The sequence below is a fragment of the Thunnus albacares genome, chromosome 22 (genome assembly GCF_914725855.1).
Source record: "Thunnus albacares chromosome 22, fThuAlb1.1, whole genome shotgun sequence".
NCBI classification, from domain to species: domain Eukaryota; kingdom Metazoa; phylum Chordata; class Actinopteri; order Scombriformes; family Scombridae; genus Thunnus; species Thunnus albacares.
Genome location: NC_058127.1, coordinates 18,894,817 through 18,915,200, shown reverse-complemented (window position 1 = coordinate 18,915,200; position 20,384 = coordinate 18,894,817). Strand labels below are relative to the sequence as shown.

Here is a 20,384-nt window from a genome sequence, read left to right as displayed (position 1 = left end):
CTCGTTTGACATCTTAAGTAATAAGCAGAGCAGAGCGGCGAAAATAAAAACTACACTGGAGATCAAATATTTTGGGTACCGCTATTCAGAGAAATGGGTTCCATCCAGAATACCCTTGTCATCTGTGTAAAAACGTATTAACTGTTCTCATTAATAATAGCTGGATATCTGTGTTGCCGTGTCCTCTTTCTTTTCAGCTCTGGTTCGAAATCTCCCGGGGAGCCATAAAGCTGAATTAAAGCTGCACTTTGGGAAAGCTGGAATCACAGACTTTGCTGCATATCTAGACATTCAGGTGTGCTTATTCTCTCATCGGATCAGTGTAGAGAAGCTTCAGGAGATCAGAGCGAGGTTTGAGGTGAAGCCAAAAGGCAGGTTTTTCCACTTCTACTGTAATGTAAACCTGCGTCATTGTCGAAACTTGATACACAGAAAAATTGAAGAAATGAACATCACAGCACTGGTCAGACGCTTTGAATGACAAGTTTCCTCTGGGAAGTACAGTTCAAAAACACCACGGTAGTCACTGACATGCTTTATTAACAAAAAAACTTGAAAGTGCTGATATGCAACTTTATGGACATCAACAAAAATAAACTCCCATTATCAGTTCATGCCAATCTCTGACTCTGTCTAAAGCGTATGTCTAAATAATACCCACACTTGTCTGTAATTGGCCTTAGTTGTCTGGATGTTTTGAGTCATTCCATTTTCTGCGGTCAAGGCCGACTGTGAGCTGCGTTTTGGCTCCTGAAGTATAATAGTGGCCGTAGTCCAGCTCAGTCACGCCAACATTAACAAAGATGAAAAGCAGTAAGTAAGTAAGTAATGAAAGAAGAAACAAACATTGCGGCGCACAAGGCAAATGAGGTGGCACTGACGCTGTGTTTTTTTCTATCATTTCCAGGGAAGCAGACGGAAGTCGTCTTTGTAGTTTCAAGATATAATCTGACACGGCAGTATGAAAATCAATGATTTGCATGGCCGCATCCCAGTAAGCAAACATATCACAGTCACTTTAAGAGATGTGTCACTTAGATTTCTGTAATCACGCTCACAAGGGGTTCACAAGGGGCTGATGTGCCTCTGCAATTCGGTCCCTCTTTCTCTCTCTCTCTCTCTCTCTCTCTCTATCCGTTTCCTGTTCTCTTTCCTTTTGTGACTCTACGGCAAACTTGAGTGATGTTACCAATTAAGCAACCTCTTGTTTCAAGTTGCGTGTCTTTCTAAAACCATGTGCAGCCGGTGTGTAGAGAGGCTTCGTCGTCATGATGAAAAGATTTAATGACTGACGCTCTGACTCTTTGCTAAACAGTGTCACAGTTGTACCTCAGGCGACAAATGGCCTATTATCTCAATACCTCACACACACACACACACACACACACACACACACGCATGCACAGGCAAGACACAGGAATTAAAGTGAGTATTTAAAGCCTCTGTCTGTTATGTGAATGCATGAACACATGCTGACACACGTGCGGACAGACAGAATGATATGTACTCTGGCCCACTTAGACAGACAACACCGCTCACACACACACACACTCCAAAACATGGAGACACGACGCAGTGATAATATTGGCTATCAGCGGGTCATTCCATACATGCCATTTGGATAAATGGACAGCCAGAAATAAAGCGAGAGACGGTGTGTGAGAGAGAGAGAGTGAAGGAGAAAAACATACAGAGAGAGAGAGAGATTGAGGTGGGGGAGGTGGGGAGTTAATTGAGCTGCCCTGAAATGTCATTTGATCCGAGAGGCCTCACAAAATGATCACACAGATATATATAAATAAAGCAGATGGACAGACAAATGGAAGGATAAAAGGAAGATAACTATAGATAAAAACGGTAGAGAGGAGATGGGAGGATGAAAAAAAAAGAGAAGAGAGGCTGCTTTGTATATGGGATTTGTTTATGGAAATTTTTACAACTTCCTGATTAATATAATGATAATTTGATATTAAAATGAATGTTAATATGAAACACCTTTAATACATCCGCACTGCAGGACCACAAACCAAACAAATTCTAAAAACTGCCACATCCTGCTGACTCACTGCTTATTGCTTCTGGCTAATCATGTCAGCTAAATGCCTAAAATGTAAAATCCAATACTACCGAACTAATGGATTACGCACAGCCAACAAAGAAAGGGAGAAGAGAGGATGGTTGTTTGGAACGACAGATGTATAAATGATAGTGAATGAGTTGGTGGACTAAAAGGATGAAAACCACAGAGACATCAAGAAGAAACAGGAGGCAAAGACGAGCAGGACAAACCCATTTTGGCTGAACTAATGGACCGGATTACAACCACAACAAGAGACAAAGAGATAGAAGAAGAGAAGAGGAGGAGACAACGGTTGAGAAAGAGAGATGGAAGTAGAGGGGGTGTGGCTATGTGGTAGACTTAAAGTAACAAATAGCAAGAGTAATATCCATGTTGGCACTTATGTTACATTAAAATCTATTGTGGTCTGCTTTAGAGTGGTCCATTTGTGTTTGATCATGTCTGTGTTTGTGTGTTATTTGTGAGATGGGTGACAAATTGGCCTACTTTGAGATTAACCTGTGTGTGTGTATGTGTGTGTGTGTGTGTGTGTCTCACCAGGTTAGACCCTCCAGTCCAGTAGAGGAAGAATCCATCTGGGTCAACTTTCAGCGTTACCAGGGTTGGGGGCCCGCTGTTAGGCTCCTAGATAACAACAGAAACACAGCTATTAGGAAGACGGACACACTAAACAATATTTATCTATCTATCTATCTATCTATCTATCTATCACACACACCACACACACGCACAGTTGCACGAAGAGAGATAAAGTGAGCATAAATTCTATAACCAGCAGCTGCTGAGGCCACTGAGCGCTTAAAGGAAAATTCCAGTTTATGCAAAAAAAAAAAAAAAAGGGCTTCTTTCTGTAGTTATGGCCATCATTTCTCTAAGTTATAATCACAATAATTGCAGAAATGGGAGAGGATGAAACAAGAAACAGACGACAGATGTCAGACGACCAGGCGGGTTTAAGTCAGATTATTTAAACCACTTTATTTGAAGGTAAAAGTGAAAGCGAGCACATCTGAAATTCAGTAATAATTCTTCTGTGATGGATGTTTACAACACGGTTTGGGTTCATTCAAGTTCGGCTTAAAACCTCACGCTCATGTTCCTTGACCAGTCTGACTACAACGGTAAGAACAATGTAGGGCTGTTGATTTTCAGTCAAATTCATTCAGATAGACATTCAGTTAGTAATAATCTATTGAAGTTGTATAAACACAACAGGCCATGTAGTGTGCTCCAGTGGAAGTTGTTCCTAAAAGCAGTCAGTCCGTCTGGCCGGTTGTAAAACCTGTTTAAATTAGGCTATTGTTGTCTTCGATAATGCAAAATGATGTAAACGAGGGAGGCGTGCTCAAAAGATAATCATGACACCAGATCATCTGAGAAGTAATGTGAGAAAGTATTTAGGATTTGACACCACAAATGGAGAAGTTGTGCAAAAAAGTGTTTGCAGACTGTAAAATGCAGCTGCCTTCCTCTTACATTAGTTGTAGTTGTCACTGGAACAGATTCAACGCTGATGAACAGAACAGCTACTCGACATTGCAGTTTAAGATTAGGCTACATGGGTTGCTTTAACATTAATTCAAATCCATTACATGTTTCTTCCAATTTGTTCAATCTAATTTTTTGAAAAATCAACAGCCCTAGTTTAATATTATTACTACAGATAGGAATATCACCAAACCTATGAAAACAAGACCCTGCTTGAATTGCTGGAATTTTCCTTTAAGCACTGAAGCTCTACCATACCGCCTCTGAAAACTACAGATTATAATCTAAATGAGTTGTGGGCTCGTTTCTACTTGGTCACCTTTGCCACCAATAAATTTAATTTGGTCTCCGTGTCACGTTCAGCAGCAGGTGCATCCCAACAGACATATTCAGTTTCCAAGCTGCCCTTAAAGAAAGAACTTCTGGTGTAAACAAGTGTTGTAGAAGTTGCACTCTTCACAGAAGTCTCATGGCGATATAGAAGGTCCGTGTGATATGAAATAAGCTGTTAATGACATGTTTTACAGTGTCTTGCCATTATGAGACTGTAGACAGACAGACAAGGATAATGTGTTTGTGCACACGTGTCATGCAACGGTTGTTTTGATGCTGCAAACCACATGGTTTGGCCAGCATGAAGATCTCGTTCATGTGCAGCTATAATGATGGCACAGGAGCCAGCACCAACATGTCATTAGCATCATCATTATGGGGTCATATGCAAGATACCATGATGGCAAACACACACATAACTACTGTAATTACAGCGGTAAGCGGTCATACTCATGGTCCAACAGACAAACAGACATCCTGGGAAACAACGAGGATGATCCAGAGTGTTTATTATTATAGTGACCGATGACTCATGTACATATGTCATCAATATCAGCATCATCATCACCGTCAGATGGGAAAAGAGAGAAAGATCTGCCTGGCAACAAACAGAAAACTTTCCCACTCACATACTATCAGAGGAAGTAGGTTTACAGAAACACGGCACACAAACAACTAACCGGTGACCACATACAGAAGGTATTTTCTAATGTGGGGTGGAGCAAATTTTAACACAGCTGATACATAAATGGTCAAAAGGTTCTTGGTTAGCACATACAGTAAATATGCATGGACTAAGCAGTCAAATGTTGAACATATGAACAATAATTCAAGAGTGAAGGCTTCAAATTCAGCATAACAAACACAATCCCAGCATAAAATAATGGATGCTAATACATTTCACAGTGACCTCAATGAACTGGAACAGTGAAGCAAAGACAAACATATTAGCCAGTGTTACATTATTAATGTACAGAATTCCATAAAGGACTATCTTACTCATGTGCACTCATAATACTCACGCTTGCCATAAATGGATTTTGTTACCTTTGGACTGAACCAGGCTAGCAGTTTCCTGTATATTAAGTCTTTATTCTAAACTAATGATGCAGCTTCTCATATAAACAAAGACAGACTAGACAAAAGTAGTCTTCTTAGTTTTTACTTTTGCCCCATTCCCTGGTAAGTGTATCATACATTCTCATTGCATTTTTGATAGAACATACCTTGAGTTTAGGCTCCAAGGTCGGCTAACAAAGAAAGGGTTAGTAGGAGAAGTTAGGTGTTTGGATTAGGAGAAGGACAGAGAGTGGAAAAGAAAGAGGGTTTGAGAAAGATGGATAGGAGTGGGGTTAGAAGAAAGGGTGAGGGTTGAAAAAGAAAAAAAAACGCACAAGGAGAAGAAGAAAAGTGCATGAAATCAAAGTCTTGTGTCCAACCACATCATGAGACCTTGATAAGCAACAGTAAATTTAGTCTTTTTTTAAATGGACATCCTTAGCTTCGACTTAGGTGTTTATGAGACTAGTTTGATACTATTAAGCACTAGCCAGCGGTGAAGTGAGCAGGGTTTGTTGCTCTGCTTTCATGTAAAAACCCAGTGAAAGAATGACAGCTTAACTTTGACTTTAACTTCAAGTGTGCAGCCAACTCTGCACTATAAATTACTGAACTTGTGACCTTTGTTTACTCTTGGTACCACTGGAAAACTGTACAACTCCAATTTCACGGAGTGATTACCATCTTAAGGCTGTGATCTGATGTCAGATGCTCTTTTTCAGCGGGTGATTTGATGCCGCAAATGTCACAGCTGAACGTTTCTTAAAATTGCAGTGCAGCCTGAGCTTGTCAATCTGAAGACATAATGGTTAATGTCTGTTTATCTTCTGTCAGCGAGGTTGGATTTTCGGAGACAATAGAACGTGAATACAATACAAACTGCAGACATTCAGTTTGGGAGGGCGTTTCCACTGCAAAAAAACAGGATATTTCTTACTGTACGTACTAAAAACACAACCACACTCCAACCTCACCGGCAGAGACAACTGTCCCTTCTATTGCATATATATAATATTTGCAAATCAAAACGCCTGGCCTGGGTGATGGAGGCAAATAAGCCTATTGTTTAAAATTCCAGGTACGCTATCCTGTAATCAACACACACAAAAAAGTGGTCCACATCATGCATACTCGTCTGACAACTTTAACCTCAATCAATTTGATGACAGCTTGCTGTGAACAAGCTCACATTACATTTTGACAGCTGTTTGCTTGCTAAGAAACATTATAATCTGATCTTTACAATGTTGGATAAATACATTATGGAAAGCACCGCTATTTTACAGCAAACAGTTCTTTCTTGTTAAGACGACCCAAGTATATGGTGCCAACACACACACACACACTCATACAACCTAAACAAACTTAAGTATCATAGGTCTGCTCTGCAGAGTGAGCACAACTGGAGATTCAAACAGGAAAACATAAAGCCTCTGTTAACTATGGCTGCAACTGATGATTATTTTCATTACTGATTTCATTCCTCGATTAATCAATTAGTTGTTTGATCTACAAAATGTCAGAAAATGGTCAAAAATGTCAATCAAAGCCCAAGATGAGGTTCTTTTTGTCCCAACCAGAACTGACCAACAGTCCATAACCCAAAGAATATTTAGTTGACTATCAAAGAAGACTAAATGAACTAGAAAATATTCACATTTGAGGAGCTGCAATTGACATTTTTTCTTAAAATATGACTCAAAATGATTATTCGATTATAAATATAGTGTATATAATAGCCAACTGATTTTTTGTCAATCAACTAATTGCAGCTCCTCTGTTAACTGTGTGATAATAAATATGTTTTTGTCCTGTGTTTGACCAATTCATACCAGAGAGTTGGTTATGAGTAGTCGCCACTCACACAGAACATGCTTCTTCCAGTGAGACATGCAAAATCCAAAGAAAAGATACTTTCAAATAACATATTAGGGAGACATTTCTAATAAATTGTACACAGAATAGCAGGAGAAAGAGAAGTGCTACAATGCTTAAGTTTATCCTGAAAAAGGGCTTGTTTTTCTCAACCCAAAGGCTTTATCCAAGTAACTAATGTGAATGTTCTGTATTAGTCTGTATAGTAATGCTACAGTTGGAGCAGAAACTTGTCTTCACCCTTTCATATAAGCCAAGCAGCACACTCTTCTGTCCATGTAAGGTCAGAAATCAGGGTCTTTTTCAGCAATATTAAGAAAGAAAACCAAAAAACTATCATCGCTTTGTCTCTACTGTAGGTTTTTCAGTTTACATCGGAACCTGGGTGAGAGAGAGGACACATAAGAGCAACCGCTAGCTCTGGTCTGCAGTACATTCCTCTCAAAATGCCTACCAGTGCAAACCTGGTCCATTGCGGGCTGTAAACCAGCTCCAGTTAGCACCAGTTAGTATAGATTTTTGCCAGTTTTGGCACCACAGATTCAAAGTAGGGCTTGTTATTACCCTGAAGTACAGTCTAGTGCATTGAGTTTTATATAAATGCCATTCACAGTAGTACCATTTCCAACCATGAGGGATCAAAAGGCCTCTCTTAATTTCTCAGTATCCCAACTACATGCTTGATTTCTGTCTACCCACTATATGTCACCTGGGTATAATCCAGCATCAATACACACTTTTTTGCCGTAAATGGGGAATTCCACTGGGACCAGACACACAAACATACAGTACGCTCACATACCTTTACTCAGAGGAACGTGACCTATAGGCTCATGTGACCTGCAATATAACAACATTTCCTATTTATCTTTCAAGCAAACACAGGCAGGAGAATGAACACAGACACCACTGTGGTCAGATATATTTGCATGTTTTGCCAGTTGAGTTTTACATACTTGACAGTTGCTTTCTAGGAACGTCTTTCAGCGTGACACACACATCTCTGTTACACTCCTCTCTGTCCTTCTCTCTTGCTTCCTCCATGATTCACTCACTCTTCCAGTCCGTCCACATGTATTCATAGTCATTTTGTGATCATCAGTGAATGGTTTTAGTCTTTCATCAAGCAAAAATGTTCAACATTTGCTTGTTCATGCTTCTCAAATGTCAGGATTTGCTGCTTTTCTCTGGTTTATATCATTGTAAATTGAATATATTTGGATTTTGGACTGTTGGTCAGAAAAAAAAAATCATTCATGAATCATTCATCCATCGGCTTCATTCACTTTTTAATGTTCAAGGTCATTGTAGCTGCTCACTGTAAACATCTTTCATAACACAGAAGGTCACTTCAGTTTCCAGCTGTAATTAAGGGCAACATTTTAGAAATCTAACCAGGAAATCATTAGTGCATACCCTCCACACACACACACACACACACACCTTGTTTACCATAAACATGCGCCCCGTGGTGTGTTTTCTGTGTGTGAGTGGGTGTATAATTGGATATAATCGCCCCACTCCCTAATTAACCGCCATATGTAGAAACCTTCTGAAGACTTGCCAGGCTTTCTTTTCATTCTTTCATGTCTCTCTTTTGCTCTGTGTGTCAATCACCCCTTCAGCTCACTCTCTCTCCAACACTCGGATTCCTTTTTTTTTTTTTACTCCTTAATTGACTGAGGTCTCTTTCTCCAGACCCCCTCCAGATGCCATGACCCTCTGACAAACACATTCATTACCTGACCATAATGTCACACGGATGGACCACCCTCTGAAGAGACACCAGCTAATGAGCACCTCTTGAAAAATCACAATCTATTAAGGGCTCACACAGGCAGCTAGTCTGCCACTTTTCCCTACATACCGTCCTCACCACGAATTAACGAGAGCAACCATTAGTGAGAAACTGATAAAAGTGGCCGCTCCGAGTGCACCTTTGCTCTGCCATGCTGTGTGAGAAAGAAGGCTAGTGTGCACTTAGTGGGAGTGTGTTTGAGCTGCAGCTTTGGCAACATGGTAAAAGTTGATGACAGTAGGTAACCTTTGGACTCCGGCGAGAGGACAGGAAAGAGGGAGGAGTAAGGCCGGAGAGAGACAATAAGCTGGAGAAGACGATACAGGAAAAAAGAAATTAGCAGGTCAATAAAAATCATATTTTGTATGGAGGTCATTTAATTAATATTTATCCGAATCATCCATTTATCCAATTACATGCTTAAGGTGTAAACATATTGAGTATTTGATGCCACTCTGGGATTAGTTTTAATGTCTAAACCCTGAGTAGTCTCTATCCATTCTATTCTTGTCCTGTTCTCAAGTGTGGCACCACCTTATTTCCCCACTGGAGTCATTTAACTTTCATCTGATCTAACACTCAACTAAGGAAATGGGCAGCTAACCTTGCCAGTAGTAATACAATGGTCTGCCTAATGAACAATACTCTTGTGTATACAGGTTTTATTAAGCTGAATATGGTAGCAAGTTTCAGATTTCCACCCATTTTTTGACACAGTTAACTCAACCGCTGGTGTGGTGTGACAGTCTTTCTCAGATGGAAGGTATTCGTAACGTTGCAGGTTGTGCGCATGAAAATTGACAGAGATAGTGAATGATGAAAAAAAAAAAAAAGAGATCTTGAGGGAGAAGTCCTGTTTACTCTCTCACCTCCGCAGTCTTGGCCAATCACTGTGCGGAGTGGGCGTGCTTGTCGGTTTGAGAAAGTCACAAAAAGATTCGGACGCAATACCGTCATCGGAAATGTGTGGGGTGAGGAGTTGATCTTAGAGTCTAAACTTTTTGACCAAAAATATCCTGCAATTATAGCACTCTCGCCATTAGTCACTGCAACACACTGATTTTTGATCAGCTATGAGCATCTGTCACAATACCCTTCAACTACAAAGGCCTGGAAACCGTGTTTTCAATAGAAGTAATACGACTATTATAGTATTTGCATGATGACGTCTTATCACTCCGCAAGATGTTCTTGTTTAATCTCAGTCTAATAAGCTGTAGGCAGTCAGAGAAAGAAATTAACTAGAACAATAAATAGATCTGTGAGAAAAAAAAAAAGCAGGTCAGTGTGTGGTGACAAACAAAACCTTTATCAGCTCTACTGAGTCCCTGTAATGCTTTTTAGTGTTATATAGATCATATATAACAAGACCTTTAAAGGGTAGGAATGGATGACCTTTAACCCCAGCAGCATTAGTACACTAGACCGGAAAGAGATCGAAAAAGAAAGGGAAGAAGACGAGAAAGAAGAATGAAACAGAGAAGAAACAAAAGCAAAAAAAAAAAGACAGGAAGCAGACAGAGACATAAAAAGGAGGAAGAGAAAGTGATGGAAAGTTGACAAGGAATGAATGGGGAAGAGATCATATAAACAATACAGCGAGGTTGCACGCATCGTAAATGAATGCGAGTAAAAATTATAGACAGAGTGAAAGAGGGGGGGGGGGAGCAGAGATGGAGCAGTCCAGATGTCAGTCCCACACTTCACATGTGGCTGTGGTTGACCTTCCACCTCTCTCTCGCTCTCCCTCCCTCGATCCATCCATCCCTTGTTTCTCACCGCTCTGTCAGGATGTCAGCAGCGTTTCTCAGCATGGCGTCAGACCTTCACGCGATCCTGTTTTCCTCCCTAAATCATCTTCTTCTTCTTTCTCCGCTCTCATCTCCTGAAACCCCCCCACTACCACCACCACCACCACCACTACCACCATCACCACCATCTCATTATGACAAATTTGTGGCTTGCTGTTTCCGTGCATCAATCCAACACTAAACCAAGATAACCACTTTCTGACAATGCTGGCAAACAAGAACTGGCATGAAAGTAAAGCCCATTGTACTTTCTAATCAGATCATGATGACAAAGCACCTCTGTTTACAAAAGAGATCTGTTTCTCTGGATTTCATTTTGAAATATTGGTCATATTTCAGGTGTAAAAACGCTTTCCAAGCTGTTATGAAACCTAGGAGCCATGTCAGTATCCAATTCTGACACATGAATAGCACAGGATCCATTTTAAAACTACACTTAAGGATGTCCTGAAAATATAAATCACTTTTTTTTTTTCTTTACCATTTAATATTTATCATGCACTCTTCACTATTTGTATCCTGTTTACAGTCCACACCTGTACGTAGACATTCCTTGTACATATTTCTGAAGATCGTTGTCAAATTCCTTGCATGTGTAAACATACTCGGCCAATAAAGATGATTCTGATCTTTTTTTACGACAGTCATGATCAGTTAAGGTTGCAGATCTTTTTTTTTTTTTTTTTTTTTTATTAGTGCTGTGGCCTCGTAAAAAAAAAAAAAAAAATTCCATGGCATCATATAGAGCGATTGTTTACCGCGAAAGGAATGAAGCAAAGGTGAAAAGAAGTCAGGGGGAAAAAAAAAAAAAAAAATTGTTGACGTTTTTATTGTTCAAGGTAAACGCAGTCCTATAAAAATGATGCACGCGGTTGAGAAAGATTCCTGCATGAATTGAGACACACTCTCTAAATTTTGCTGAAAAATTAAGTGTCAAAAACATAAATCCATCATCAACCATGGAATTTATATTACTCACAGCACTGCATGTCCTTAGTCATGTAACAACTGAAAAATAAACCCTTAAAAGGAACAGTTTGACATTTTGGGAAATTTGTTTATTTGCTTCCTGGAACCTCCGCTGGTTGCCTGGCAATGTCAAACTATTCCTTCAACAAACTGCATTAACATCTGCAGGATAGACCTCATGGTAATTTAGGTTTTACAGATGCACTGAAAATCATCCAAACCACATTCAAGGTTAGTTGAGAACTAGACTATAACTATCTGCATGATGTAAACGTTCGTACATGGATCCAGACACGTGGATGCAGGCACTTGGGAGAGGATATATTAAGCCTACATGGAGGTAATGAAAACAGCAGCTCCAAAATTGCCAAGTCAGGATATTTGTGAATGGGGAGCAAGTGTCAGCTGTCAGTTGGGTTTGACAACACGGTACCGCTAAACACCGAAGACAACAGCAGCATTGAAGTGTCAACTGCGGCGCTGGTCTGTTAGGACTCGCAAAATAATGCCAGCCAATTCCAGGAAACAACTCCGAATTGTGACATTTTATGGTCCGCCGTGCTTCGCTCGAGTTACAGGGATGTGAAGCCGGAGCCAAGACCTCTAATTTCTAAGGGATGTCTCGTTCCCAAAACTCTGTCCAATTAATGAGCAACTTGTGATTCCGTGTGACTTTGTTTACAAGTCCTGGTCTGCTTGTAATTGCGCTATGTGAACATAAACAAATCAAATCCAAAAACGTGGGCAAAAAAAAAGCACACTTTTGCCACATGGTTCTGACCGAAGGAAACATGTAGGAGTGCAGACATACGGTGCCTAATTTGACAGAATATACATGAGAAGGCGTGTGATATATCGGGAAGTGGCACAGTGGATGCGTATTTGAATACTGGGAGCAAATTTAATCCTGCCGAATGAAGCCTGCAAACGCTGCGGAAGGGAGGCAAATGTAATTCTTCTGTGTAAAGATGCTTATTTATTTCATTTTGTGGACTTTAAAGATTGATATCAAAGCACTCAACGGCACAAGCCTCACTGTAGACAAACTGTCTGTCTCTGTTTGTCTAATTGGTTGTTTGGGAGGAATTTTAACTGAATTCCAGTTGGAATTCATCTAAATTGAATTGTGGCCGGGGCTGCAGAGGGCGGAGCGGCAGCGGCAAAAACAGGAGGGAGGGAGAGAGAGAGGGAGAGAGAGAGAGAGAAAATGGCTTGGCTCTGGAGCCTTACAACAAGCTCGAACAGGAAGTCATTCAACGTGTAACACACACCCAGAACAAAACAACCACACACACACACACACACACACATATATGAGCACACGTGTGCACAAGCCGAGACGCAGAAGAAAGAAGGTCAATTTGGAATGCATTCCTCCTCCTTCTCCCCCCCCCCCCCCCCCCCGCATTAGTCAGTGTGTGAGTTTGTATGTGTAACTTTCTGTGTCATTTGATGGGCCTACAGTAGAATTCCCAAGGCCATTGAGAAACAGAGGTTTTGTTGTGAGAGCAAAAGATTTCCCCGAGACAATAAAACAAGTAAGAGACGACAGCAGCAGCGGCTCAGTGACAGATGAGTACGGAGCTGAAGAGAGGGGGAAGAATGGAGAAAAAAGGGAGGCTGAGGGATGAAGGGACGGCGGTAGAAGAGAGGACACGAGATGAGGGATGTAGAGGGACGACAGTGAGATGGAGAAGGGAGGGAGAAAAAGAGGGAGAGACGGGGTCAAAAGTGGGATTTTCATGTAAACAAACTGCACCGCCCTCAGGCACTTTCTCTGTATGTGTGCGAGTGTGTGTGTGTGTGTCCCAAATCTTTTTCTCACTTTGCAAAGTCCTTCAAGGAAGATTTTTGGGACAGCGGTGCATTAGTCAACTTGTTAGAGCACAGACAGGTGCTAAAATAACCTGCGTGTCCCCTGTAGACCGTTCGTCTCTAAGCTTCACCTGAAAACTTTAGAAAACTTTGCTTTGAGACAAGCAGATGATGAAGAATCAAGCTGCTTTAAATAGACAAGCTCTCTCAGGTCATATGTTATTGTGCTACATGTGAATGTTGTAAATGAATTTTCTGTGACTTTACGCAGCCGGATCATGTATCTTAAGAGACTTGCTGGTTAAATAAAGGTTGAATAAAATAAAATAAAAATTCAACAAGCTGCAACAGATGTACCTTCAACTTAAACTGTGCTTTGTTCGTTTTTTTAGCTAAAAGTCATGAATAGGTTGATTTGGGTGCAATCATGACAAAAGTGAGCAAATAAGGCGATCATTGAGAAGACCGATGGTCTTCACTTGCCTTGACACTCCATTTACATTGTAGGTTTGGCAGGAAATTGTACTCCTCCACTCAAAAATGTTATTGCTGCTCGAGTTGGATGTTTGAGCTTCACTGTGCAGAAATGATGAATGTGCAAAGTCTGACAGCAGACGTCTGTTTTCACATTGCGAGTTTCTCCGTCGCTCACCTTAAATCCGAGGTGAACACGTGCGTGTACGAGTGTGATTTATGACATCACAACTCATTTGGAAGCCAATCCTGGTCCAGTATGCAACTTACACAAGTGTGATGTGGAAACTTAAAAGCCTCCAATGCACAAAACACTGAAAATGGACTTTACAGTGAAGTAGGAGACATTGTGTGTCCAGCAGTTAAACTTTTCAAATGAAAAATATTTGGGCATATTTATAGACTTTTGGATTTTTCAATGGAAAACACGTTTGGAGTTGATTTTTTTTTTTTTATCTGTAAAACGTCAGTTATTAGTGGAAATGGCTGTCACAAGTTCCTAGAAGCCACGGTGACATCTACAATTTGCTAATTCTGTCAAACTAACAGTCCAAAACCTACAGATTTTACATTTATATTAAAGAACACAGAAAGGCAACAAATTCTCACCTTTGCAAAGCTCAAACCAGTAAACGTGTGGTTCTTGCTAAATCACTTAAACGATTAATCAATCATCAAAACTGTCACTGAATCATTTTCTGCAGATCAACTAAGAGTAACAGGCTGAGCGTTTTAGCTTGAGTGTGCACCAAGTCAACTCAGCTCTTTTTTAGATTAGCTCAGTTTTTCTCTTCTACTAACGTCATCCCGAGATCGTGAGACAGGCCTCTGGGCTTAATTTGGAGGATCACTATCGATTATCATATTTATACACAAGTATCACAATTACTTTGTCAAGCGCTGCTGTTTAACAATGGAGCATCTTTGACAGTTATCTCGCCGTCAAACACAAAAGTATTCTAATAAATATTTTATGAGAAAGCTGGATTTCTTTCGCTCCCTCTCATATCTCTCCCACATTCCTCCTCCTCCAAACTGTGTTATCAGTCAGCCATTTATTCTCCATAATACATTTGTTGATTCTAGGGGGAAATGGCAAATGAAGGGAGAGGGGATGAAAGAAGGACAAGGAGAAAGCATCCACATGTTTTTAAGTGTTCACACACTTAATCGGCAGCATAACCATTTCCTGGGAATTCCCTTTGAGAGACAGAGAGAGTTAGTGTGTGAGAGAGGGAGGGAGAAAGAGAGGAAATCAAAAGGACATGGCATTCACTGTTTGCGTGACAAGAGCCTTCTTCGGAGGCCAGACACACATCCCGTCATCGTTCCAATGTGTGTGAGGCTCTGTTGCTGATAAGTTGTTCTACTTTCAAACATGTCCATTTCTCTGTTAATGACTCTTAGCAGCAGGTTGCATCTTGTGTGTGTGTGTGTGTGTGCACAAGCGCGCCTCTGTGTGTGTGTGTGTACACAAGTGTCAACATCACACCTGATTTCATATCTGCAAAGTACACTTGTGATAATGATGACTTATTAGAAGAAGGAACCTTTCTACCATGCAGGATTTTGATGACACACACACACACACACACACGCAAACACACGCCTAGCATGTAATTCTGTTATAAATCCAAGATGAGGGTTTTCCAAATGACACAGGCCTGCAGTTAAAGCCTATCAGTCAACAGCTCGGTTAATCATTGATGGCCTACTTTCTACATGGAGAAGACTAGAGAATGGCCCTGCACTCTGCCTCAGAAAACCCCAAACACACACACAGACACACACACATAATTATTATGGTCAATGACACGGGCAGGCACATGCCAGCGTTGCCAGACACGCTGCTAAAGAAATACGCGGAAGAAAGAGCTCAACTCAAGCAGGAAAAATAATTAAAAACCTTTTGCGTTGACATGATTTAAAAGAGTCTCACGGTCAAATACCAAAACAAACATGTTAATTGAGTTCTTAAAAATGATCAAGGTGACAATTGAAAGTGTGATTTGCAGCTCAAGGTGCACTCAATGCTCCTAAATCACCTCCAGGAGGGGGCAACCCCTACTGATTCCCACTCAAGACAGGTGCTTTCTCCTCTAATCCACTGAGGGAGGGAAAGGTACAGAAAAGGAAAGAAAGAGAGGAGGAAAAGGGAGGAGAAAAAGGGGGTGTTAAGAGGGCTGAACCTGAGCCTGAGGAAAACCGGCTTGACAAGAATTCAGCACAACACAACACATACATTCAAGCCCTGCTGCCTTCTGGCAACTATGGGGGAATTTTCTACTTGAGTATCTGATTAAAACACACACGCACAGATAGTGGTCTTCTGTGTTCAGGGAAGGATTGTGAGGCTGTGCACACACCTGCACTTTACATACACACCTTATCTGACTCTGTATATCTCTAATACACACGCTAACACACACACACATACACACATCAGTCTCGTGTGTCACTTCACAACAGTGGGCCTACTGTCAAAACCAGGCTGTCATGTTGTCTAGTTGATCCCATCAGAAGGAAGGAGTCTTATCTAAGTTATCTGTCATTTACCTCCACACAACATTCCGATTTATTTCACTTCATGGCTTTAATAGCGACAATGCTGTCAGGGCAGAAAGCAGATGTCAAACATTTCGTTCTCACCTCGTCCCATTTGATGAATTTGCCCCCCTTCTTCAGCGCTTCGTGGACGGACACGGGTTTGAGCTGCAGCGCGTGGACTCCCGGCTTGGCCCCGGCCATGTCGAGGGACTCCCTGTCCGGGTGCCAACGCCTAAACCCCGGCTACGGCGAGCTGCACTCCTCGGAAGGCACAAAACAGCTCTTCCTTCCTCCACTTCCACCCCGGAGCTTCTCTTCTTTTCCGGGGAGAGTGTTAATTGAAAGGACGAGGGGACAAGAAGTTTTTCTCAAAACTTCCACCAAAAGTTAGTGAACCTCGCTGCGAGTTTGGAGAAATAACATGAGGAGTGAAATCCAGAGAGAGAAAGACGGGACTTTGCTGTTTCAGCGCGCACCGCCGCTGTCTTGTCCGCGTCCACGCAACGCGGTGGCGCGCCTATAATTCCTCTTTTTTATTATAGGCTTTGATTCATTTGATTTTGTTTATTTATGCAGAATCCTTTAATCGCGCACTTGAGCCCGCCGAGAGATCCTTTCCTTCCTTCCTCCCATCTGGTCGACCCCTCACTTCTCTCCTCTCCTCTCGCCCTCTTGCTCCTCTACCAACTTTCTCTGCTTCCTCTCTCTCTTGTCGCCTCCGACGCGTTTCTTCTTTTCTCCTCCTCCTCTCCTCCCTGCATGTTTTCTGTGAAAAAAAAGGGAGACGATTTTGAGAGGAGAGAGTGAGGGAGAGGGACAGAGTCAGATATGAGAAATGAGAGAGCGGAGGGGGAGTCAGGGAGAGTTTGTCTAAAAGGGGTGTGTTTTAATTCAGTTCTACTGCCTGCTTGTCTCCTAAAATTTACAGTTTGTATACATCAAAAGTGATATGAACATAATAGACTGTGTGCTCAATGAACATGAGGTTTTCTTTTTCTGAAATAATGCTCATTTCTCCCTGCAGGCCATTTTTTTGGGATCATCACTACAACTTTTTTTATTTACTTCATCTCTACTCGATATTTCTCCAAATGCAGTCAAACTGTCTGCTGGAACTTAAAGGTGTACTCCAGTCATTTAACATTGCACATCCATAAAGTTGGGGGACTTGTGAGAAACAGAAGCATCGCCAAAATCTGAGCAGCCAAAGCTGAGATATCCTGACATTTAGTTTAAAAAATGCCAGATCCTGCACTTCTCACAATACAGCTCTACAGCTTTCATTAAACTCTCTTGAATTCCTTCATTTTTCATGTTAACACAGGCTCTGTTAAAAAAAAAAAAAGAAAGAAAGCCAAGATAACCCTGATGACATCACTGGGGTTATTTTATCAAAGCTCCCTCCAGAACCAAAACAGCCTTTAGACCACAACTGTTTTCACAGACTGAGTGCTTCTCATGAAGACTAAACTGACCATGATGTGTAAAATTGGTGGAGTGCTTCTTTAATGAGCCCTTGACTGTGAAAGTGAATCAAAATGGAGCTACCAGCCTGTGATAAATTATAGCACAATGATTTATAGAGATGTAAATCCATACTTTTAAAAAAAAATGGATTATACATCCTCATATTAGCAATTTCATAGCATAGACCAGAGGAAGGCAAATCCGTCTCTGCAGCAAAAATATTTGACCCTCTGATGAAAGTTTTGACTTTCATAGTTTACATGAAAACTTTTACATAATCATAATCTACTGTAGATAACAGGCTCCTGTAAACCCCAATTATTGTAATGTAACCTAATACTGCCCCCACATGAGGAAAGGCATTAAAAACATGCTTGTACCACATTATTTGAACAGTGAATGGTGCTGAAATTAAGTCTAATAAACCTACCAGAAATGAAAGTTTAATGTGTGACTTCCACAACTTTAGCCCATGTGACTGTTCTTCACAAACACAAATGGTTGTCAAATAGAAACAGTTTGTTGACGCCATTTCCCCCCTCAGATACAGTCCTTAAAAGTGTTATAAATCCTTTTTATTCTAAAATGAATAAAAATACATACACAAAAAATATAGGCCTGCACTTCCACTGCACCAGTTAACGGGCCCTGCGATGAAAAATCCTGAAAAAATTGGCTTATGGTTGAATGTAGCAGCTGATTCCTGGTGTATATGGTGTTTCCTGATTTGGGGGTTAGTCAGGAACCTCCAAGAGATCCCCAAAATAAATCTGAAGGGGTTACAAGATGACTGAAGGAATAAGAAAGAAAAAAAAGTTAAGGAGGAGAGCATCTAAAAATCCTTAAAATACATAAATGCTAAAAATGAAGCTACCACCAGCAGCCAGTTAGCTTAGTTTAGCATCATGAGCCAGGGAGACTGGCTAGCTTGGATGAAACAAACAATATGTTAATTATATGTTATTTATTAGTATTTATTAGCGAGCTTTAGAGGTGCTGGTAGGAAGATTTTTTACCTTTGGATAAAGCCAAGCTAACTGTTTCTAATCTTTATGCTAAGCTAAGCTAACCGCCTGCTGGTTCAAGCTTCTCAAGAAAGTGGACAAGCATATTTTCCGAGATATCAAACCATTTCTGAGAAAACACAAGCCAAAATAGTCAGTAACCGCTGACACAGGAAGAACAAAAAAATGATGTAATGATGTAATGATGTGATGTCTATTTAATACTACAGGCAGAGATAAATGCATATATGAATATTAGAGTTATTTCCTGTTTATTGAATTTCACTGCAGGAGCAAAAGTATAATTAAAGGGCTATTTTACTATAATAACCTTTGCCCTTAATTGCTTTAAATGGGTGTTGACAGTGACAGAGTGCTTGTGGGAATTATTGGTCAGTGGCCTAATATCACTGAAAACATGGTTACATTAATCACAGTTATTATTATTAGTCATTATTCACAGTAATCAGATCACATTGGAGATAGTAATGGAGATAAGGTTCTTACTCAGGCAGTCAAGGTCATGGATATATTTTATAAATGATTGCATTAAATCTGCGTTATATAAACAGGAAACAATAAAGGAGTCGGGGGTAAGGTAATTTAAACCACTGAAAGTCATCAGGTAACTTTCCCCTGCCTCCTCCAGCTCAGTGGCAGCCTATCATGTTTTAAGAAGCGTGAGAGCAAACGAGGCTGCACAGTTACAGTCCAATCCCGTCCAAATCCTGCTGCCAAGCAACATTACAACTTGGACTTCTCATAAAAAAAAAAAAATGCAACAGAGCAACAGATTTTTTTGGCAACCGTTGCCATTCTCCAACTCCCTAACTACACCCGGCAGGAATGTCTGCTATGCTGTAGCCTGCTGACTGACTGACTGACTGCCGGCGTGTTTGTGCTGAGTGTTTTTCCTTTACCAAACCGTGGTGAGGAAGAGGAAATCCAAAAACTGTCCACAAGAATCAATCAGAAACAATTTATTGTGAACATGCAACTCCACATTTGTGTGGAGAAACTGCCGGAGTCAATGTTACATGAACCTGAGTAGGTGCACACATCTAGTACGAGATACATTGTTTAACAATTCAGCAGCTAGACAGACTGGCATTGGTGTGTGTTTGTGTGTCCTTGTCTGTGGGTATATCTGAACTGAGTGTGTGTGAACTGGGGCAGTAACTGAGTCCAGGCAGAATTGTTGATTAATCTGATCTTGAACCACCACACACACACACACACAAACACACACACACACATGACCTCTCAGATGACCACAAACAAAAACAAGATGGACACATGCATATGCATTCTTTCAACAGCACAGCACACATGCAGGGATATTGTGTTTCTCTGGCACATAACAAGATGCACGCACACTTGCGCGCGCACACACGCTCTCCTCTCTCCTGTCTCGTAAGCATAAACACAAATGAATTTCTTTTTTAGGCAAACACTGTTGTGCAGAACGCTGCATTTGAAGTGCAGCCACCTGTGGTGTCAATAGACTGCCTCCTCCTCCCTCCGTTTCTTCCTGTTCTCCCCCTCTTCTCACAAATACATTCTCTCTTTCCTCATGTCATGTCTCGCTCTCTCATTCTAACAGGTGTCCAGCTCCCATTGGTCACTGGGACATGCTGTGCTGTACATGGCGCTCATCTGAATAA

General features: G+C 41.0%; 1 protein-coding gene across 1 annotated transcript in view; it reads right to left on the bottom strand.

Annotated features, from left to right (window-relative positions):
* The window catches only part of plcb3 (phospholipase C, beta 3 (phosphatidylinositol-specific)), a 51,012-nt gene extending 33,998 nt beyond the window's left edge, over positions 1–17,014 (bottom strand). Inside the window, exons 1-2 of the mRNA XM_044341102.1 lie at positions 16,352–17,014; positions 2,618–2,704 (exon numbers count right to left, since the gene is read on the bottom strand). Coding sequence (XP_044197037.1) covers positions 2,618–2,704; positions 16,352–16,450 — 186 coding nt within the window. The 5' untranslated portion in view covers positions 16,451–17,014. The remainder of the gene's footprint in view (positions 1–2,617; positions 2,705–16,351) is intronic.
* Positions 17,015–20,384: the final 3,370 nt, after the last annotated feature.